A 22,124-nucleotide genomic window follows, 5' to 3' on the forward strand; every position below is an offset into this window, starting at 1 on the left:
GAGAGCAAGAGCTTGCCCTCATCAGTTAAGAATACAGTGATCAGGCTATATTTTTCAGAAACAAGCAATAGTGCTACAGTTGGTATGACATGTACAAGATCATAATTAATGTAGCCTCAGTAATAGGCCACAACAAGCTGGCATGGTGTAGCCTGAAAACTATTCACTTTCCTATATTTAGTGAAATTGTTGAAAACACTGCACATCCATTCAAGATGCACTTGACAAACTGAACTTCTGGACTACATAATAAAATATCATTATGTATCAAAATAACTTTTTTATTTTGTGGTCTGCTTAAATTGTAGAAAGATGATAAAGTGCAAAACATGGGAATTTGGTAGTCTGGAGCTCTGTAACCATCGCAAATAACCACTGCTTGGTATGTGTTTCTGCACTACATTTTTAAATGCAAGATGCTGGATGTGTGAACCAGCAGCTTTAAGTGCACCACTATGCACCTTTTGATTAAATACCACTCCACTTTGAGACAAAATAATCAGCTAAGGGTAACCTACCTTTTCTATTTGCTGCCTTCAATAATATAATGTTCCCTTTAAAGACTGGTGTAAGCTGGTGGTGGTGGGGGGGGGGGAATGTTGAGAAAAATGTATTAGTACCATTATTATGACATCACACTAGCTGTAGTTACTGGATATACAAAGATAGGTAGGTAATGCATTTCAAAGACAAACCCTGCAGAGATGTAGGGTGAAGTGCTCAATAAGTCAGTGGATGGAACTATCTACTTTGGAAGGGAGAATAAATGAAGTCTGTTCTTTACAGTGTTAGTATAAAGTGGTAACACAAGAGTATAACAAATAGTTATGAAGTTGGAATGGGTTGTTGGCCTTTATTACAAGGGGTACAAAGTATGAAAGTAGGGAGATACAGGTGCAAATGTAGAATCCAAGAGCTTATAATTGCTTGCAGGTCATCAGAACTAATAACCACAGGAGAATTGCAGATGCTTTAATCTCGATCAACCCTCACAATACACTGGGGGAGTTCTGCAAATGTGGCAACATCTATGGAGGGTAACAAACAGTCCATGTTTCCAGCCAAATCCCTTCATCTGGACTGAAAAGGAAGGGGGCAGAAACCAGAATAAAAAAGTGAGTGGAAGGAAAGAAGAACAAGCTATCAGGTATATAGGGGAGACCAGGTGAGGGGGGGGGGCATGTGGCTGATGGAGGAGGGGGCATGAAGTATGCTTGGAAGGGAAGTGGAATAGGTAAACATCTGAATAAGAAGGCATCTAATAGAAGAGGGAAGTGGACCATGGAAGAAAGGGAATGAGGAGGGGCCCCAGAGAGATGTGATGTGGTAGGTGACAGGGAATCTATAATTAGGACTGGAAAAGAGGAGGAGGGGTGAAATCACCAGAGATTAGGAAAGTTGATCTCCATGCCAACAAATTGAAAGCCACCCAGATGGAATGAGATGTTGCTTTTCCAACCTCATCGTCGCAATAGAAGAGACTGTGGATCGATGTATCGGAATGGGAGTAGGTAATCAAGTTGAAATGAGTAGCCACTGGGAAATACTGCTTTTTGCGGTAGGCAGAACGAAGCTGCTCAACAAAGCAATCCCCCCAATCTGCGCCCTCTCTCATCAGTGTACTACAGAGGAGGCCGCATTGGGAGCACCAGATATAATCGATGATCCTGACTCACAGGTGAAATGTAACCTCACCTGGAAGGATTGTTTGGGATCTCAAATAGTGGTGAAGGAGGAGATGTTGTGGCAGATGTAGCATTTGTCCTGCTTGTAGGGTTAAGTACCAGGAAGAGGGGTCAGTGGAGAGGAAAGAGTGGACAAAGGAGTTACATAGAGAGCGATCCCAATGGAAAAGGTGGGAAGTAATCTGGGCTGAGTGGTAGGATCCCACTGGAGATGGCAGAAGTTTAGAATGATGATCTGGATATGGAGGCTCGTGGGGTGTTAAATAAGGACATGTGGAACTGTATCCCTGTTATGATGGCAGGACAATGGGGTGAGGGGCTTATGTACAGGAAATAGTGGAGATGTGGGTGAGGGCAGTACCAATGGTGGTGGAAGGGAGACCCTTCAAAAAAGAAAAAAATGGGACATCTCAGATGTTCTAGAATATAAAGTATCATCTTTATCACCATACTAAAGTGGTATTTTTAAAACTAACGGTAATTTCTTGAGCTGCTCCTTTATACTAAACTTGTAATCCTCCACAACTTGTGTTTTGAAACTTCCCTACCATTTTGGTGTTCCTCAGTATGTTTGAAGGAAGTGACTACGATGATGATGGATGCACCATGAGTCATTTTCCAAAATTATGTTGGTCTAAAATGGTTCCCACAGATTGGAAGGTAGCAAATGGATCCCCACTATTTAAAAAGGGAGGAAGGGGAGGAAAGAAGTGAAGAACATACTGTTGGGCCTGGTTCGAATAGGCACGGAAAAATAGTAATAGGAATGAACAGGATCAACATGGATCTCTGAAAGGGAAATAAATTCCTTTTCAACAGTGGGAGAAATTGTGATTGATATCTGCAATATGTGCTCCGTATTGTGAATTATTTCTCTGTCAGTACAGGTCAAGCACTTAGTGTTCCTAACATTTGTATTTTTTTTAAAAAAGAGGTTGTGTGTTATTTTTTTAAAACAGAATTCCCTCATTTTGCAGTGCACATACAACTGCAAATCCGTTCACATTGTCACCAGAGGTCAGTGTTGCTGTCAGAGAAAATTCTGATGCTCTTTGCAACTTATAATAAAGTCCTAATTAAGTTTTGCATTTCCATGTTGATGATTTTTGGCTACCTGGTATTTTTGCCTCTGCTCTGGACCAGCTGGATGGAGGGAAACAAACCACTGAATTAGGGAAGTATCTTAATTAGTAAAACTAAATTAATTCAAAGTAAATTTATTATCAAATTACGTATATGTGATTATATACTACCCAGAGATTCACTTTCTTGTGGTCATTCACTGTTGATGCAAAGAAAAGCAATATTTTCAATGAAAAACTGTGCAAAACTGACAAATATTCAAAGTGCAAAAGACGACAAACTGAAAATTCAAAAAGAAAAAAAAATAATAAATATATAAGCAATAAATAATATTGAGACCATGAGTTGTAGAGTTCTTGAAAGTAAGTCTAAGAGTTGTGGAATCAGTTCAGTGTTCAGGTGATTGAAGTCATTCAGTCTGGTTCAGGAGTCTGATGTTTGAAGGGTAATTGTTCCTGAACCTGGTGGTGTGGGACCAAAGGCTTCTTCCCAATAGCAGCAAGAAGAGAGTATTACCTAGATGCTGGGAGTCCTTGATGGACGTTGCTTTCTTGTGGCAGTGCTCATATGTGTTCAATGGTGGGAGGGCTTTTCCTTTGACGGACTGGGCTGTATCTACTCTGTTTCGTAGGCTTTTCTGTTCATAGGCATTGGTGTTTCCATTCTAGGCTGTGATAGCAACCAGGCAAAATGCACTCCACTATGCATCTAAAGAAGTTTGATGAAGTTTTAGATGACATGCCTACACTGCACAAGCTTCTAAGAAAGTAAAGATACTGCCTGCTTTCTTTGTAATGGTGCTTATGTCTGAAATGATACCAGAGAATTTCAAGTTACTGACTCTCTCCACCTCAGATCCCGTGATGAGGATTGAGAGTAAAAGATTGTTGTGGCACTATACAGCCAGATTTTCAAACTCCCTCCTATCTTTGTGTTTCTCTCCTCCCTTACTCTATTTAATGTTCCCTACAATTATTCTGTTGAGGTTTTAAATTCTACAACATTGAAAATGCTTGAATTGAAATTACAGGATTATTACCCACCATGTTTTTTTTATTGTGAGTCTAAATAAGGATGCATACAAAGCTGTGAAATATCCCTATCGAAAGTCAGCAGTGCTATTTTATATGAATAGGTGCATATCACCTTGTCTTTCCTCTATTCTTCATACTTGTACATCTTTATCTTCAGTCATAATCAGCATCTCTACAACTACTCTTTCTGAACCTGATCATACCAACCACTGACTATCTGAAAATTCCAAATATTTTACCTGCTTCCCTTAAAATCCACCACAAACTCAGCCCCGATTCTTAATGCCCTTTAGCATGATCACACAGAAATGTGCAGTCTTGTTCTACATAGAGGTTGCTGAACTCTAGTTGTACCCCAACCTCTGCTTTCACCTTTACACAGCCTGTGTTGAGTGTAGAGTCATGACACAGCACATGCTGGAATCTGGGGGGAAAAGCAAACTACTGAGGAACTTGGCAGATCAAGCAGCATTTGTCGAAGCTTTAGGTCTCAACCCAAAAGATGACCTGAGCTTTTGCTTCAGATGTTGAGTTCACCTTTTGAGTTCCTCCAGCAATTTGTATTTTACTTGCATTTGCTTCATTTTGTCAAATATCTTGGTTTTTGTTTACCACACTGTTTCTTCCTCATTTCATGGGTGAAACAATTCAAGCCTTATTTTCACTCCATCCTAAATGCTTTTTGAAAAATAATTTCCTTCTGTCTCAAAGCCTGCCTCAGATAAAAAGGCACCAAAACTTTTTTGAATGTACTTGCACCCAGATTCTGTTTCTATTATAATAAATTGCAGCCCATCCAAAAGGTCTACTGTTCATAGTTCGTGTATTTGTGGGACAGCACCTCATCCTCTGGTACCTCTAAGTTATCACTGTGTTTAAAACCCATAAAAAGCTACACATCTCCTTTCTCCAGGTCTTCCTGTTCCTCTGATTTATGCATTTTCATTAGTTTCCTGCATTATTGGCAGCTATGCTTCGAGCAACCTTGGCTTAATCTGTTGATACTGAAAACCCTCCACATTTGTTTAAGGTAGCTGTGCAGCTGGATAAATAAAAATATTTTTCCACATTGTGAATGAATATTATATAACAATGTGTTTTAATGTTTTTACAGAAAATATTTCTAGCAGCTGAGGTCTTGCACATTACTCTGTTCACCTTCTCACATATTCTGTTCCCAGATCACTTTACATTTTGGTTCGACAAATGTTTCCCAGACAACTTCAGGAGGTGCATCTACTCCACCATTTACTACCACTGTGACAACATCTTCGGCATTAGGATTCCAATCGGCCCAAAAACTGGTAATGATTTAAGCAATACTACGAATTATGCATTATTTTTGATAGCTCTTGCAAAGTAACAAAACCAAATCAGTTGCTTATTTTGTATTCCATTTGATGACTTTCCTGGATTTAATCTCAAATGAACAACTGATTTGCCTCCTGGTTTCCTCCCCTTGCTTCTCGGGTATTTTCTGTCCAATCTTGAGCAAAGTTGTCAACTGAATTCTTTAATGCCAAATACATAATTATTAGAATGTACAAATGCCCAATTAATCTTGCTGATACAGGTTGCTTCCCATCCTGTCTACCTTGCTACATAAAACACCTTTCTAGCCTCTCTTTTGTTTAACTTCCATTTTAAAACATTTCTTCTTGGGCTTCCAGCCAGACACTGGTATCAATTATAAGTGATGTTTCAATAACAACTTTGCCATCTTCAGGGATATTGCCTGGGTATGTCTAGTCCAGTGGTATTTATACCTTCTTATTCTGTCCCACCTGATTGGTTAGTCCTCATCCAATCAGGTTTCCACTCTCCCACGTTGTTTATGATTAAATTCCAGTTCTTACTTGGAGCAAGACCTTCATCTTTGTTAAAATTCTTTTCCTCTGGTTTTATTTCAATAGCTTCCTTTACCAAATGGTTTCAAAAGCCATTAGTACAGCACAGTAGTTTTGTGCCGCAGTCAATCTTATGGCCAGATTTTAAATAAAGTAGGAGAGTGAAAACCTGTTTAGGTGAGGACTAACCAATCAGGTTTCCGCTTTCCCACCTTATTTACAATCAAATTCCAGTTCTTAGAGCAAGACCTTCATCTTAAAGTTCTTCTAGTTTTATTTCAATGACTTCCTTTACTAGATTGACTCAAAAGCCATTGGCACAGCACAGTAGTTTTGTGCTGAAGTCAATCTTGGGGCCATTGTGACTGTACTGTTCTGCTACTGCTAATTTTTTCAGAGCAGTGTATATCGGCCAGATAGGATGCATGGTGGAAATCCGTATCAAAGAGCAGAGGAGGTGTATCTGTTTGAATTACCTGGAGAGATCGGTGGTAGCAGAACATTTTATTTGCATTGGTCAAAGGATTGACTTACGCCAGTGGCTTTTTGGGACCGCTTGGTAAAGGAAGCCATTGAAATAAAACCAGAGTAAAAGCATTTTAACAAAGCCAAAGATCTCACTTGAAGTAAGAACTGGAATTCAATTGTAAACGAGGTGGGAAAGCACAAACCTGATTGGATGGGGACTAACCAAACAGGAAGGATGGGCTACGGGGGTACAAATACCACTGGACTAGACACACCCAGGCATTATCCCTGAAGAAGATAGTAGAATTTGCCTACAAAATTTTGGTTATAATTGATATTTGTACCCGGCTGGAAGCCCAATAAGAATTTATTCATCATATATTCAGGGAGAGCACTGGATCCTTTCTCAGTTAAGCTGTTATTTCACTTCAAGGACTTGTGTAATGCATTCCAATTAGTTAAACATCTCACTGTGGAATTTATTAATTTATTTACAGTCCCTAGTTTGAGATTCTCATACATCCACATACATTATTTCCACATACATCTCAGGGATGGAACATAGTTTTCATTTTCTCTTTACCAAAGAAGTCTCTTTTCTGATGTCTATAATCTCTCCATTCTGATATAATACTTGTAAATTTCTTTTGCAATTTTACTAATGGTTTTTTGATCACTTTTGTTCAAGATGTTTGACATGTCTGCGATACAGTGACCAGGTTTCACAGCCATATACACTTTGTAGAAGTGATGAGACCACAACGGCATTGTAAACCTTCAGTTTAGTGGAGAGGCGAATGTCTTTGTGCCGCAGAACTTTGACCCAGGGCCTTCCAAGAGCCTGGCTTGCTTTCTGGATCCTTGATGTAATTTCTTTATTATTTTCTGCATAATAACATAATGCAGATTTAACATAATTTTACTATTTTGAAAGGTGGGCTTACTTAAAGATAGTTAGGTACAATCTGTCTCATTTTACCTGTCTATTTTTGTTGTAAATGAGGTTTTTGTTTCTTTAAATCAATAAGTAATAACCACAAACTTACAGCTTTGTTAGCTGTAGTACACAAACAAGCCCTTTTGCCCACCATACTCATTCCAGCCTTTTTGTCCACGAACATTAATCCTATTTGCTGCATTAGGTCCATACCCTTCTGTCTTTTTAAGTGCCTGTTTGTATGTCTCTTTACATATAGTGATTGATGTCTGATTTCTCCACTACCTCTGGCAAGTGTAATCCAAATATCAAACATTTTGTGTAATAAAATAAAACCTTCCTCTCAATTTCTCCTTTAATATTAGTTCCTCTCTCCTTAAACCTTTACCCTCTTAATTTACCATGAGGTGGGGTAGGGTATTTTGTCTACCATATCTGTGCCTCTTTCAAAAATACTATCAAATCACTGCAATATCTTCATTCGTATTCAAATCTCTCCTTAAATAGAGCCGTCCAATGCAAGCAATATCTTGGTAATCTCCTCTCTGAAAACATCCTTCCTATTGTATGGCAACCAGGACATCACACAGTACTACAAGTACTGTCTAAATTAGAAATTGTGATGTTGCATTGTGATATCCCAACTTTATATTCATGCCTTGACTAGTCTGCATGTCATAGGACATTTTCCTCCCTGTATTGCCTCTTTCAACCCCAAGGCTCCTCTGCTTCTCAACATTCTTCAGTAGTCTCTCGAAGTCCGAGGAAGACGAATGTGTTGTGCAGTCAACGTCTATGGGCACGCATATGACTTCTGAGGCTGAAGTCCGAAGCGCAGATACGGTTGTAGTTGGGGCAAGGAGCACTGCCTGTTGGGGCAGGAGAGGACGCCTTCCTGTGTCTTTCTTGACTCACCTTGAGGTGCTGCATGGGCCAGTTGGCTTGGAGCTGCCTTGGAGCATAGATTGCGCCACGGATCAATCAGCAACAGTGTGTTCGAGATCACGGGGCTGGAGTTTGGCCCACTTGTTTGACTTGAGGTTGTCATTGTACCTCTTCCTTGGGCGACCTTGGGCATGGTTGCCCTGCTCCAGTTCGTAGAACAACTGTCGCGGCATTCTGGACTCATCCGTGCAGATCACATGGCTGGTCCATCTGAGCTGAGCCTTCAAAACCTTGGCTTCAATGCAAGTGGAATTGGCTCAGTCCAGGACTGTCAGGTTGGAGATACGGTCTTGCCAGCGGATTTACATGATTGATCGCAGAGCACGATTGTGGAATTGTTCAAGATGTTTGACATGTCTGCGATACAGTGACCAGGTTTCACAGCCATATACACTTTGTAGAAGTGATGAGACCACAACGGCATTGTAAACCTTCAGTTTAGTGGAGAGGCGAATGTCTTTGTGCCGCAGAACTTTGACCCAGGGCCTTCCAAGAGCCTGGCTTGCTTTCTGGATCCTTGATGTAATTTCTTTATCAAGGGCACCGTCGCTGGAGATGGTACTCCCCAGGTACTTGAAATTGTCAACATTCTGTAGTTGTGTGTCATCGGTGGTAGTGCATGGCTGTGGCGGGGCACTGTTAGGTGCAGGCTGCAGGAGAACCTCTGTTTTACCGAGGCTGATTGTCAAGCCGAACAATTTAGTTGCGGTGGAGAATCTGCTGACCATTGTTTGTAGGTGGTCCTCTTGGTGCGCCATGAGTGCGCAGTCGTCTGCAAAGAGCGCTTCTATAAACAGCTTTTGGAGGGTCTTTGTATGTGCTGCAAGGCGACGTAGGTCAAAGAGTGACCCGTCCAGGCGGTATTTGATATAAATGCCCAGGTTTAAGTCTTTGACGGCATGCATTAGTACTTGAGTGAAGAAAAGGTTGAAAAGTACTGGTGCAAGCACACAGCCCTGTTTAACGCCGTTGGAGATGTCAAATTTCTTGCTAGGTTCATCAGCTGAGAGAATCTCTCCAGTCATGTTTTCATGGAAGAGGCGTATGAGGTTGATGAACATTGGAAGGCAGCCAAGTTTCCCAAGGATGATCCACAAGGCTTCTCTGTTGAAAGTATCAAACACTTCAGTCAGATCAATGAAGACAAAGTACAAGTTCATGTTCTGCTCCAGGCATTTCTCTTGCATTTGTCTAACAGAAGATCATATCCACAGTACTACGTTTAGGCCAAAAACCGCATTGCGATTCTGGGAGGTTTCCTTTGGCTACTGTTGAAATTAGTCTATTGAGGATGATGCGAGCCAGGATTTTGCCAGCGATGGAAAGTAGGGAGATGCCCCGGTAGTTCCCACAGTCTGTGCGCGGGCCTTTGTTTTTGTAAAGAGTGACTATTGCAGCATCCCGAAGGTCGGGTGGCATTACTTCCTCTTCCCAGATACTGACCAGGACGTCCTGGAATGCTTCGAGTGACTCCTGGTTGAGGGCTTTGAACAGTTCTGCGGGAATGCCATCCTTGCCTGGTGCTTTGCCACAGCTCATCTGTTTGATGGCTGTGCTGACCTCGGTCAGGGAGGGGGGGTTGTCAAGGTGCTCATGGACTGGGCTCTGGGGAATCTGGTCGAGTACTGACTGGTCGACAGTGGAGGGGCGGTTCAGGAGCTGATTGAAGTGTTCCTTCCATCTGGTGTTGATGCCCTTTTTGTTCTTGACAAGCGAGGATCCATCTGCAGAAAGCAGAGGAGCTATGTTTGACTTGGAGGGACCAAAGACAGACTTGATGGCATTGAAAAACTGCTTGGTGTTGTTTGTGTCAGCACAGTGCTGAACCTCATATGCCTTCTTATTCCACCATGTGTCGCACATTATATGGATTTCCCTTTGAGTGAGTGCCTGATAGGACTCGAATCTGTCCTTTGTGCAGGTGGAGTTCGGGTCATCCTGTCATTCTTTGAATGTCGTGTTCTTCTTGGTGAGTAGGTCATCGATGATGGTGCTATTCTCATTGAACCAATCTTGGTGGGTGCGCTTTCTGCGGCCTAGGGTTGATTTTGCCATTTCAGTTATAGCATTTTTGAAGTGGCTTCATTTCTGGATTGAGTTACCTGTGAGTGGCTGGTTTGTTGATAGTTTCTGTTTAAGAATATTTTGAAATTCGCGTAGGCACAGAGGGTGCTGAAGTTTGGAGGTGTTAAAGGATGGCCGTACTACCTTTGGACACTTTTTGTGAGATTGAACGATATGTAGCTTGAGGATGGTGCGGAGGAGTCTGTGGTCCATCCAACACTCAACTCCTCGCATGGCTCGTGTGATGACTACGTCTCAGATGTCACGTTGACGGACAATGACATATTCGATCAGATGCCATTGTTTGGATCTAGGGTGCATCCATGTTGTCTTGAATTTGTTGGCCATTCTGAACACTGTGTTCGTGATAGTGAGGTCATACTCTTCACATTTGCTGAGAAGCAGAGGGCCATTGCTGTTCATCTTCCTGACTCCGTGTCTGCCGAGCACTCCACTCCACTGATCATGCTCTTGGCCGACTCAGGCATTAAAATCTCCCAGCAAGATCAGCTTATCACTGGCCGGCACTGAGCACAGGATGGAGTCAAGGTCTGCGTGAAACTGCTCTATGGTTTCAGTAGGGCTGGTCAGGGTGGGGACATAGGCACTAATAATAGTTGCATGTCGATTTTGGCTGAGGGGCAGACGTAGCTTCATCAATCTTTCGCTGATGCCAACAGGCAGGTCGGGGAGCTGTTTCATTAGGATACTCCTTATGGCGAAGCCCACTCCATGGATCCTGTCTTCGTCCTGCGCTCTTCCTCTCCAGAAGAAGTCGTAGCCGCTGGCAAGCTCAGTGATGGATCCCTCATCTGCAACCCTGGTTTCGCTCAGCGCTGCAATGTCAATGTTGTAGCGAGCAAGTTCTTTACCAATGAGAGCTGTTCTCCTTTCAGGTCTTACAGTGTTTTCCTTATCCATTAAGGTGCAAATATTCCATGCTCCTAGACAGAGAATCTTTTTTCTTTTGATTTTGATTTCGACCACAATGATTTGGTGATCCGTCAGTTGCGGTTAACTGGCCAGATGATCTTGGGCAGGCAATGTTTAGGCCAACTTTTCTAGGCCCCTCCCTGATTACAGGGTAGGCAGTGCTGTCCTAAAAAGGGCTGCCCCGTCACCCTGGATGCTGCCGGACTCCCCTACTGCCCTGGGTTCAGAGGAGAACGACCATCTGTCCAAGGGCCACCGACGTGCAGGTTTGCAACTGCAACCCAGTGGTCACCTCCACCTATTGGTTTGCTGCTCTCCCATCGCCGTAGGTCTTTTGAAAAGAGAAAGAAGATGAAGATGCACAACACAAGGATCTGTGCGTGAAAGATATAGTGAAAAAGCCTTAGCACAGAGACAGTCCCACTCTCTCGGCCTCGGAGGTCAGGATCCACTGGCACGAAGATCGTTACACAAGGTGGCCTCTTTGGGTGCAGGAGTTGCCGGACAATAGATTGATGAAGTCCTCCCTGTTGACCACCTATGGAACTCTGGCTCCAGATTTCTTCTCAGGGTTTACTCCATTAGCCTTTTCCATGATTGGGTGTGGCCGCAAGGCAGCGGAGGTTTTGAAATCAGTTTTCCTTCTCCTAGGTGGGAAGTCGACCAGGACTAACAAGCCCGAAGCATCTGGTTTTGAGGCGCCAGAGACCCGCCTTTGCCCCTTCTCCTGTTGGTAGGAACAGTTCTGCCACGTGAAGGCCAGGAGCTGGGCTTGGTTGACAGAGGCTATTTGAGACGCAAGCCATGTGGAAGCACTTTATAGTTAGTGAGAGCTTATCCTCATTACCACCTCCGGCTATGTCAACCTTGGAACCAACATTCCTTAATGCCTTGCGATTCGCCATGTCCTGACCCTCTTTGATTTCCCATTTCATTACAGCTCTATGCCAACTCAGGGCATTCCCTATGTCAATAGACAATAGGTGCAGAAATAGACCATTCGGCCCCTCGAGTCTGCACCGCCATTCTGAGATCATGGCTGATCATTCACTATCAATACCCAGTCCCTGCCTTGTCCCCATATCCCTTGATTCCCCTATCCATCAGATATCTATCTAGCTCCTTCTTGTTGTGCCATAACCTCATTTTATTCCCTGTAATTTCATGTACTCATCAACTCTCCTGATTCTCCTGCCATCTACCTACACTAGAGGTGGTTTGCAGCAGCCACTTAGCCACCAGTCACCTTTGAGCTGTGGGTGGAAACGGAAGTACTTGCAGGAGACTCTTGCAGTCATAGGCAGAGCATGCAGATTCCACACAAATATCACCTGGATTACTGGAGCTGTGCATCATCAACACTACTTCTGCAGCACTGTTTCTTGCATTTTGAGACCTTCTGTTTATTTTGAGGAGAATCAACTAAGTTTTCTTAGACCACAGAACAGGATTGCACAGTAAAAGGATCTTCAGCTCATGGTGTCCGTGTTGAACATAATGTCAAATTAAACTAACACAAACAAAATGCTGGAGGAACTCAGCAGGGAAAGCAGCATCAATGGAAAAGAGTACAGTCAAGATTACGAGCTGAGACCCTTCACTGTGTCCTAACTAAGCTAACTGCAACATGACTCCTTTACACTTGTACTCAGTGCCCTGACCAACCAAGGCAAGTAGGTCATACACCATCTTTACCACCCCATCTAGTGGTGTGACCGTTCTCGAGGACCTATGGACTTCGACCCCAAAATCCCACTGTACCAATACTGTGAAGGATCCTGCCATTAACAGTATACTTTCCCCTTGAGTTAAACCTCCCAAAGCATAACAGCTCACTTTTGTTTAAATTTTAAACTCCATTTGATATTTCTTTACAAATATCTGTAACTGATCTATGTTATGCTGTAATAACTCTTTATACTGTCCACAATTCCACCAATCTGTGTCATTTGCAAACTAGCTTAAAAAAACCATCTATGTTTTCATCCGAGTCATAAAACCAGAGGGACAGCATTGATTTCTGAGGAAAAACCATTGCTCATGGACTTCCAACCAGAAGAACATAGTTTCACCACCACCCTCTGGGAATCCAGTTCTGAGTACAAAATATCAATTGAACAAGGATCACATGCATGTTAGTCTTCTAGATCAGCCTACCATGACGGACTTTGTCAAATGCCTTAACTAACTAAAATCCACTGCCCTCCCCTCCTCAGTCATCTTCATTGTCTCAAAATGGAACTCAGTTAAGATTATAAAACAGGACCTGGCTGCACAAAGCCATGCTTACTGTCCCTAATGAAGCCACATGCATAATTTCCATCATAGAAGTCCTCTCAAAGCTTCCTTACAACTGTTGTGAGGCTAACTAGCTTACCATTTCCTGAATCATTCCTATTTATTTTTTTGAACGAATGAACAGCTTTGGCTATTCCACAATAAGTCCTCCAGGAAAGAATACAAAAATCATGTGAAGACCCCAGCAATCTCCTCCCTGTCTCTTTTAATAACCCTGGGATATATTCCAGGGCCTCACAGGGACTTTTATCTTGATGCTCTTCAAAAGACATAGCAGCAACATTAGCTTGAACTCAAAATGTCCTAGAACATTAGCATGCCCCACACGTGTCTTGTTATCCTCTGTTCTTCACCTTGATGAATGGTGATGCAAAGTATTCATTTAGTACCTTACTCACATCCTCATTAATAAGTTCCCTCCTGTCGTTAGTGGTTTCACTCTTTACCAGATCATCCCCTCTGTTGCACCAGCAAACAAGGGAAATGGCCTACTGCATATTACATTATCAGTACCCAACAGGGTTTTGCAGTTGCAAGAGAAACATCCAAGACAATCACCCACCATTACACTGCAGGTCACCTCTGCATACCAATTCCAATGCCTTCCTATATCAGGCAGCAACGCAGTCTGCACCAAGTCCAGCTCTTCCGCTAACAAGCAGCTCATTGAAAGTCCAGTTTTGTCTTGAGATTATAAAAAAGAGAAAAACACCTTTGTTAAGCCCATGCAACACTAACATTGCAAGTAAATCAGCTAAGTTTGTCTTGTCTTGTAGGTATAGACAGGTGTAAGTTGCAATGGAATACTCGGACCAGAGATTAATAGCAAAAGGATAGTGAGGGATAAAATTGGTCCCTTAGAGAATCAGAGTGGACAGCTATGTGTGGAGCCAAAAGAGAGAGTGGAGATTTTGAACAATTTCTTTTCATCAGTATTCACTAAGGAGAAGGATATTGAATTGTATAAGGTAAGGGAAACAAGTAGGGTAGTTATGGAAACTATGATGATTAAAGAAGAGGAAGTACTAGAGCTTTTAAAGAATATAAAAATGGATAAGTCTCTGGGTCCTGACAGGATATTCCCTAGGACCTTGAGGTAGAAATAGCAGGGGCTCTGTAGAAATATTTCAAATGCCATTAGAAACAGGGATGGTGCAGGAGGATTGGCGTATTGCTTATGTGGTTCCATTGTTTAAAAAGGGCTCTAAGAGTAAACCTAGCAATTATCGGCCTGTAAGTTTGACGTCAGTGGTGGGTAAATTAATGGAAAGTATTCTTAGAGATGGTATATATCATTATCTGGATAGACAGGGTCAGATTAGGAGCAGTCAACATGGATTTGTGCGTGGAAGGTCATGTTTGACAAATCTTACTGAATTTTTTGACGAGGTTACGAGGAAAGTTGACGAGCGTAAAGCAGTGGATGTTGTCTATATGGACTTCAGTAAGGCCTTTGACAAGGTTCCGCACGGAAGGTTAGTTAGGAAGGTTCATTCGTTAGGTATTAATATTGAAGTAGTAAAATGGATTCAACAGTGGCTGGATGAGAGATGCCAGAGAGTAGTGGTGGATAACTGTTTGTCAGGTTGGAGGCCGGTGACTAGTGGTGTGCCTTGGATCTGTACTGGGTCCAATGTTGTTTGTCATATACATTAATGATCTGGATGATGGGGTGGTAAGTTGGATTAGTAAGTATGCAGATGATATTAAGGTAGGTGGGGTTGTGGATGATGAAGGAGGTTTTCAAAACTTGCAGAGAGATTTAGGCCAGTTAAAAGAGTGGGTTGAAAGATGGCAGATGGAGTTTAATGTTAATAAGTGTGAGGTGCTACATTTCGGTAGGAATAATCAAAATAGGACATACATGGTAAATGGTAGGGCATTGAAGAATGCAGTGGAACAGAGTGATCTAGGAATAATGGTGCATAGTTCCCTGAAGGTGGAATCTCATGTGGATAGGCTGGTGAAGAAAGCTTTTGGTATGCTGGCCTTTATAAATCAGAGCATTGAGTATAGGAGTTGGGATGTAACGTTAAAATTGTACAAGGCATTGGTGAGGCAAATTTGGAGTATTGTGTACAGTTCTGGTCACCAAGTTATAGGAAAGATGTCAACAAATTAGAGAGAGTACAGAGGAGATTTACCAGAATGTTACCTGGGTTTCAGCACCTAAGTTACAGAGAAAGGTTGAACAAGTTAGGTCTTTATTCTTTGGAGCGTAGAAGGTTGAGGGGAGACTTGATAGAGGTATTTAAAATTATGAGGGGGATAGAGTTGTTGTGGATAGTCTTTTTCCATTGAGAGTAGGGGAGTTTCAAACAAGAGGACATGAGTTGAGAGTTAAGGGGCAAAAGTTTCGGGGTAACATGAGGGGGAACTCTTACTCAGAGAGTGGTAGCTATGTGGAGTGAGTTTCCAGTAGAAGTGGTAGAGGCAGGTTCGATTTTGTCATTTAAAAAAAAATTGGACAGGTATATGGACAGGAAAGGAATGGAGGGTTATGGGCTGAGTGCAAGTAGGTGGGACTAGGTGAGAGTAAGCGTTTAGCATGGACTAGAAGGGCCAAGATGGCCTGTTTCCGTGCTGTAATTGTTATATGGTTAAGTGGGTTGATGTGACAGTGTGGGGGGGGGGGGGGTGGTTTCATAATCTATCCAGAGGCCCCTTTGGATCCTAATGAAGACTCTGAAGTATTTATCTTGTACTTGTGTCACATACCCTTTGTTGTTCTTTTTATGAGAATTGGGTTATGAGTGATCACAATTATAAATTGTGGTAGGAGACCTTTCAGTGCAGCATGCTATGTCAGAAGGGTTGTTATTAAAAGAAACTCTCGGCGATCAGGAAAAATTATTTAAAAAGTTCGCATTTTACCAACTTGTTCTTACTCTGAATAGAATAGTGGTGTGATTTAGTTTTTTTAACCTTGACTCTTTTGTTCCATGTTTAGCCTGTGACCAAATGTACCAGCTCTGTACAGCAAAAAGCTGGGAAAACCATAGTGGCACGTCTGACAGGGCAACATGACCCATCCGCAAGAGGGTTTAAAGGTGGATCCAGCCAGGGAGTGTCTCCACCAATGACGACAATCTGTGTGGAAAGGCATCATCCAGTTACACAGGTAATAAAGTAAAATTAACTGCTTTAGATGCTGTGAAATTAGATATCTACTTCAGTCCAGTAGACTTGTACTATATCAATGAAACTTGAAAGCATTTTGTCCAGAAAAATTGATGCAATACCTGTTATTTTAGAGTAATGGAGTGTGTTGTTTTTGAATTTATTGTGTTACGTCCGTGGCCCCCTCCTTTTTGAGAATCGCAAGATCACTAGTAAGTCAGGTCAGGAGACCCAGGAAATGAGAGAAAGACATGCAGAATCCACAAAGAGTTTGGAATGTGTCCTGGCCTCCGAAAGGCGGAACCATTGATAACGGCTATTGTCTCTTGGAGACGGAATTGTGTATTGAATGCTGTACGATTCAGCGAAGCCCCCAGGCAATGAACCGAGGGGGGGTTAGTGGAGGGATTGCATCATCCCAACCTGATTGACATCTGAGACTCTGTGAGTCAGGATAAAAGAGAGTCTGGGGAACAGCCCCTCAGATGCACCAGAAGAAACGCTAGAACTCCTGTAACAGCATAATAGCGAAAGCCGGTGGAAAAGCCCACGTGCGTCCTTTTCCATTTGCCTCGGAATTGGTGGGCCTTCACCATGGAAGCATGGCGTTAGCTAACCACAAAGGGGAAATCAGCCCCCAACGACTCTCAAAGGATTGACATCATAAAAGGAATGGGCAAGTTAAACCTCCGTCTTTCTCTCCAACCAAAAAGCTGCAGCTTGAATGAACTTGAGAGTCTTTTATATTTCCATCGGACAATACATTATCCCCTAGACAACGATAGAGCTATTTCTTATTGATTATTATTATACCCACGCTTTTAGATTTAATATTGACGACATATATTATCTGTATGTTTGCATTAATAATATTTTTGTGTATTTTATCAATAAATACTGTTTAAAAATAGTACCATCAGACTTCAACGAATCTCTCTATCTTTGCTGGTAAGTGACCCAGTTACGGGGTACGTAACAATTGACTGTTGAAATTATTTCTAACGCATTGGGCATCTTCTCAAAGTCCTACATTGGACAGAGCACTAATAGTGTAGGGGATCCACAAGGAGAATAAAAATACTTATATCATTTATGGCACAGAATAATGGCCTATGGTTCTTCAAAAGAAAAGTCCAATGTGTTAGGGATTTTATTCATTAGAGTTATAAAATCATATAGAGGATGATTCAAAGCAGTATGATTGTACAAGCTCTTTGAAATTATATTGTTGCTTCAGCCCTTATCCTCTCTTTTTATCCATAATCTTAGAAGTTCCTCAAACATCTTACATATTTAGCTATTTTTACATAGTCTGTTTGTGTTCTTAATAATGAAACTTTTTCTTCATCTTCAATAGAGCTTTTGTCAGTAATTTTTTTGTTTTTAATCAATGACCTCACTTGGTGGCGCAGACTCAATGGGCCAAATGGCCTGGTTATAGAAAACATAAAACATAGAAAACCTACAGCACATTATAGGCCCTTCAGCCCACAATGTTGTGCCGACCATGTAACCTACTCTAGAAGCTGACTAGAATTTCCCAGCAGCATAGCCCTCTATTTTTCTAAGCTCCCTGTACCTATCTAAGAGTCTCTTAAAGACCCTATTCTATCTGCCTCTACCACCTTCGCTGGCAGTGCATTCCACGCACCCACCAGACTCTTCGTGAAAAAATTACTTCTGATATTTGTATCCAATCGTTGGCTTGTCCTTCATTACGTGCATGTTACATCCATCATCTACTTGGAAACTTACTGTCTCATCCTCAGCTCTATCCTACCGGTTCTATCAACTTACCTCTTGGGACAATCACACTCACACATACACTTGTCCGTTGAGGCAACTGCACTTAAGTGTTCAATACTTATCCATTGAAACAATCACAATCTCACGGAGAACAATTGTCCATTGGCACAATCACATAGACAATTCTTGTCCATGGGACAGTCAGTCTCACAGACAACACTTATCCATTGGGCAATTACACTCACACATACAACACTTGTGCATTGGAGCAATCCCAGACACCAAGTAACACATACAACACCGGTCTATTAAGGCATTTATGGGTAGTCAGACAACACTTGTCTATTGGGAAAGTCACAGTGACACTGACAACACCCGTCCATTGGGACAGTCACATGTGTCCAATGTATGGTCTCATGAGAAAGTTATCTTCTTGCAAACCTCAGTTCCGCAGATGCCACAAAAAGGCATAAGCTGGGTTCATGCAAGTGGCAATAGCAACATCTGATCTGGTGGGGATGCTTTTATTTCGATTCTACTTGGGGATCTCTCCCTTAACTCTGTCTTTTATGTACTGAATACATTGGGGCTGCTTCCTGCACTAGTGTAGAGCTCAAATTTTATTACTTTAGTTGCCAATTTCCACCCTGTTGTCACTCTTATAATGTCCATTTCTAACTCTTTCCTCTGCTTTCTGGGTCTGTCTGGCTCTCTGTCTCCACCTTGAGGGATGTGCTAGTGACATATCAATTATAAGCCTAATTTCTCCTATCTCCATCATATTTGCAATGGTGAGACTATGCATATATCCTAATGTGAACCATGGCTTCCCCTCCATCATAATTAAGAGTATGGAGTTATATTCCTTCTATTTCCTACCGATCCTTCATCTACTCTCCTCTGGGTCAGAGCTAAGTTTTCACTACTAATTCACTGCTAACTTCCATCCTGTCACCATTCGCTATTATTTCTAATACTTTTCTTTTAATCTGTCTCCACTTCGGGAAACACATTTACTACAAACCCACAGATGCCTAGACTACATCTCCCGCCTTGCAAGGATACCATCCCCTCTCAGCTGCTCTCTCACTGCTACATCTGTTTTCAAGGCTTTTTACTCCAGGACATCTGCGATACTGTCCTTCAGGAAATGCCTCTTCCTCCATCCCATGAGGCCTTTGCCTTCATCTTTTCTATTTCTTGCATTTCTGTTCTCAGTTTGCCTCCCCTCAGACTGAACAGGGATATAATTCTGAAGCACAAGAGACCACAGGTACTGGAAAGAAATATTGGGCAGAAGATTCAAAAGCCTAAAAGCACATGCCACCAAGAATGAGAGGGGAAGAGCCTGTAGAAGGAGTGTGTTAGTGATGTGCACATAGAGAATGGAAGAAGGGAAAGAAACCAGCCTGAGGGTAGGAAGAAGTACAGGGTAGATCAAAAAGAGGGGAAGGGGGCAAAGGAGGAGCAATTTACTAGAAGCTGGAAAATTTGTTGTTCATATGTCTGGTTGTAGACAACACCAGGTGTAGTATGAGATGCTGTTTCTCCCGATGTAACACATCATTTTTCAGCATTTCTATCTGGAACAATGTGATCTCACTACTAGTCACATCTTCCTCTCTGTCCCTTTCTGCAGGAACCACTTTCTGTGACCTGTTTCTTTCATCCCTTGTACTTGCCCTTTTCCCTCTGCACCATTAGGAGGTGTAATACCTTGTGTAAGTCTCCTTGCATGCATTAAGGGACACAAGAGCCCATTCAGATGAGGCATATTCACATGTACCTCCAGCAAATTTGTCTGTTGTATTTGGTGCTGTCTATGTGGCTTCCTGTACAGTGAGACCATATTGCAGATTAGGTAACTGTTTTGCTGAGCACCTACACTTTTCTGGAATGGCCACCCTGAACTCTTGGTTGCATGCCATTTAATTTTCCTTTCCTTTCCCACACCAGCCTGTCTATCCTCTGCCTTTTCTCCTTCTCAAGTGAGCCCCAACACAAATTAGAAGAACTGCACATCATGTTCTACCTTGGTGTTCTACAACCCCAATGCATGACATTGGCCTCTGTATTGCTACTATTGGAGAGAAAGTACAAGAGCCTGAACACCTCTGCTATGAGATTTCTGAAGGGTTCATGAACACTGCGTCCTTTTTTGTCTTTTGCACTATTCATTTTTTTTAAAGTTGTAGTAATTTTCATGTCTTGCGCTGACCTGCTGCAAAACAACAGATTTCATGACATATGTCAGTGATAATAAACCTGATTCTGGACATCTGCCCATCACAGTCACGCACCTTCCACCAAGTTCCTTCTCCAACACTGTTCCCATCTACCTCCCTTATTTGTGGTTTTCTCTTTTCATATTCCATCATCTGCGGCCTATTGCTTCACCTATCCTCTTCCAGCTTCTTCTCTTATTCCCTCCCCCACGTGACTATCTGCTCTTGGAACCATCCATCTCTTGTCAGGTCTTGTCCCACTCCTTCACTCCCCCCCTCACACTGGCTATCTCTCCTCTATTGTTCAATCCAGATAAGCTGAAACAGACCACTTCAGCTGTGCTGCGTGACATACTGAGTTCTTCCATCTGCTCGTTTTTTTGCTCCAGACTGCAGCATCTGCAGTCTCTTGTCTCTCATAAGCTTCCCCGATCTTTGCCTTCAGCCTACCAGCCACCAGTTATAAGAAAGCTGTAACTAAAACGAAGCCCCTAAACCAAGAGTGAAGTCTGATTGAACGAAGCGCCGGGCTGAGTTGGAAAGATTGGGTACGGGCTGAAACATGGCGGCAGAGCCCAGGCCCAGAGTGTATCAATGCAATAGGGCCTGGGTCTAAGAGTGAGGAACAACCCAATGCTTGGACAATTTACTTACTTACTTTATTGTCACCAAACAATTGATACTAGAGCGTACAATCATCACTGTGATATTTGTTCCTGCGCTTCGCCAAACCCAGTGATGGATTGAAAAGGCAGGATGTCAACACCAGAGGCGAGGGTCGGGCCTATTCTGCTTGTTATTCTGCGACATTAAATAGCTTCATTGGCTGTATGTGTGAATCCACCTCAGCTAGAAAATAGTGATGAGATGAGGTTTTGAGGTACCCAGGTCTCAATCCAGTTCAGGCAGGTGAGTGTGATTCCATTCCCATAGCAGAGTTTAGATCAGTGATTCCAATATAATATTAGATGGGACTAATATAGGAGAAACAGGAAACAACAAAGGAAAGAGTGAACAGTCTTGACCAGGAATCTACTTGTTGCCTCCATCCTCCAGGCAGAAGAGATTAGTTGGCTATTTGATTACTAATTTAATTGGTTCAGCACAACATTGTGGGCTGAAGGGCCTGTTCTACACTGTACGGTTCTATTTGCTCTGCTCTGTGCTGAACTGAGGTTGAGGCCGTGGCTTGCTCTCGTAGCTCTAGCCTTCATGTCTGTGGGCTACACAATGTTTGCTCGTCTCTGCACTGAACTGAAGCTGTTCCAAGCTTTGTGTCTAAGGACTCACTTTTGATCTAGTGCTATTTGCTTACTTCTATTATTTGCAAATTTGTATTATTTTCTCTCTCAGCACTTTGGGTATTTTGTCTTTTTTTTTAATGGGTTTTGTATTTCTTTGTTTTGTGGCTACCTGTAGGGAGACAATTTCAAAATTGTATAATGTATACTTACTTTGATAATAAATATACTTTGGACTCTGAGGGGCTACCCTATGGAAATGTTTAAAATTAAGGCGTAGGTAAGGTGAATAGTAACAGCCTTCTCCTCAGGATAGGGGAGACCAAAATTAGAGGGTGAGAGGAGCAAGCTTTCTACAGTCAGTATAAGCAATGAGCTGCCAGAAGAAGTGGTTGAGGCAGGTACAATAGTATCATTTAAGAAGCACATGGATATGCTTGGAGGGAAATGGGTCAAACACAGAAACTGCAATTAGCTGGGTGGGCACCATTATTTGCA

The 22,124-nt window shown here is 42.3% G+C and overlaps 1 protein-coding gene across 3 annotated transcripts in view; it reads left to right on the plus strand.

Moving 5' to 3' along the window:
* The window catches only part of poc5 (POC5 centriolar protein homolog (Chlamydomonas)), a 123,690-nt gene that overhangs the window by 98,869 nt on the left and 2,697 nt on the right, over positions 1 to 22,124 (plus strand). For all 3 annotated transcript variants that reach the window (XM_059974524.1, XM_059974526.1, XM_059974525.1), the window contains exons 11-12: positions 4,984 to 5,106; positions 16,245 to 16,415. In XM_059974524.1, the coding sequence (XP_059830507.1) occupies positions 4,984 to 5,106; positions 16,245 to 16,415 (294 nt within the window). The remainder of the gene's footprint in view (positions 1 to 4,983; positions 5,107 to 16,244; positions 16,416 to 22,124) is intronic.

This window comes from Hypanus sabinus, chromosome 7, assembly GCF_030144855.1.
Source record: "Hypanus sabinus isolate sHypSab1 chromosome 7, sHypSab1.hap1, whole genome shotgun sequence".
Lineage (NCBI taxonomy): Eukaryota > Metazoa > Chordata > Chondrichthyes > Myliobatiformes > Dasyatidae > Hypanus > Hypanus sabinus.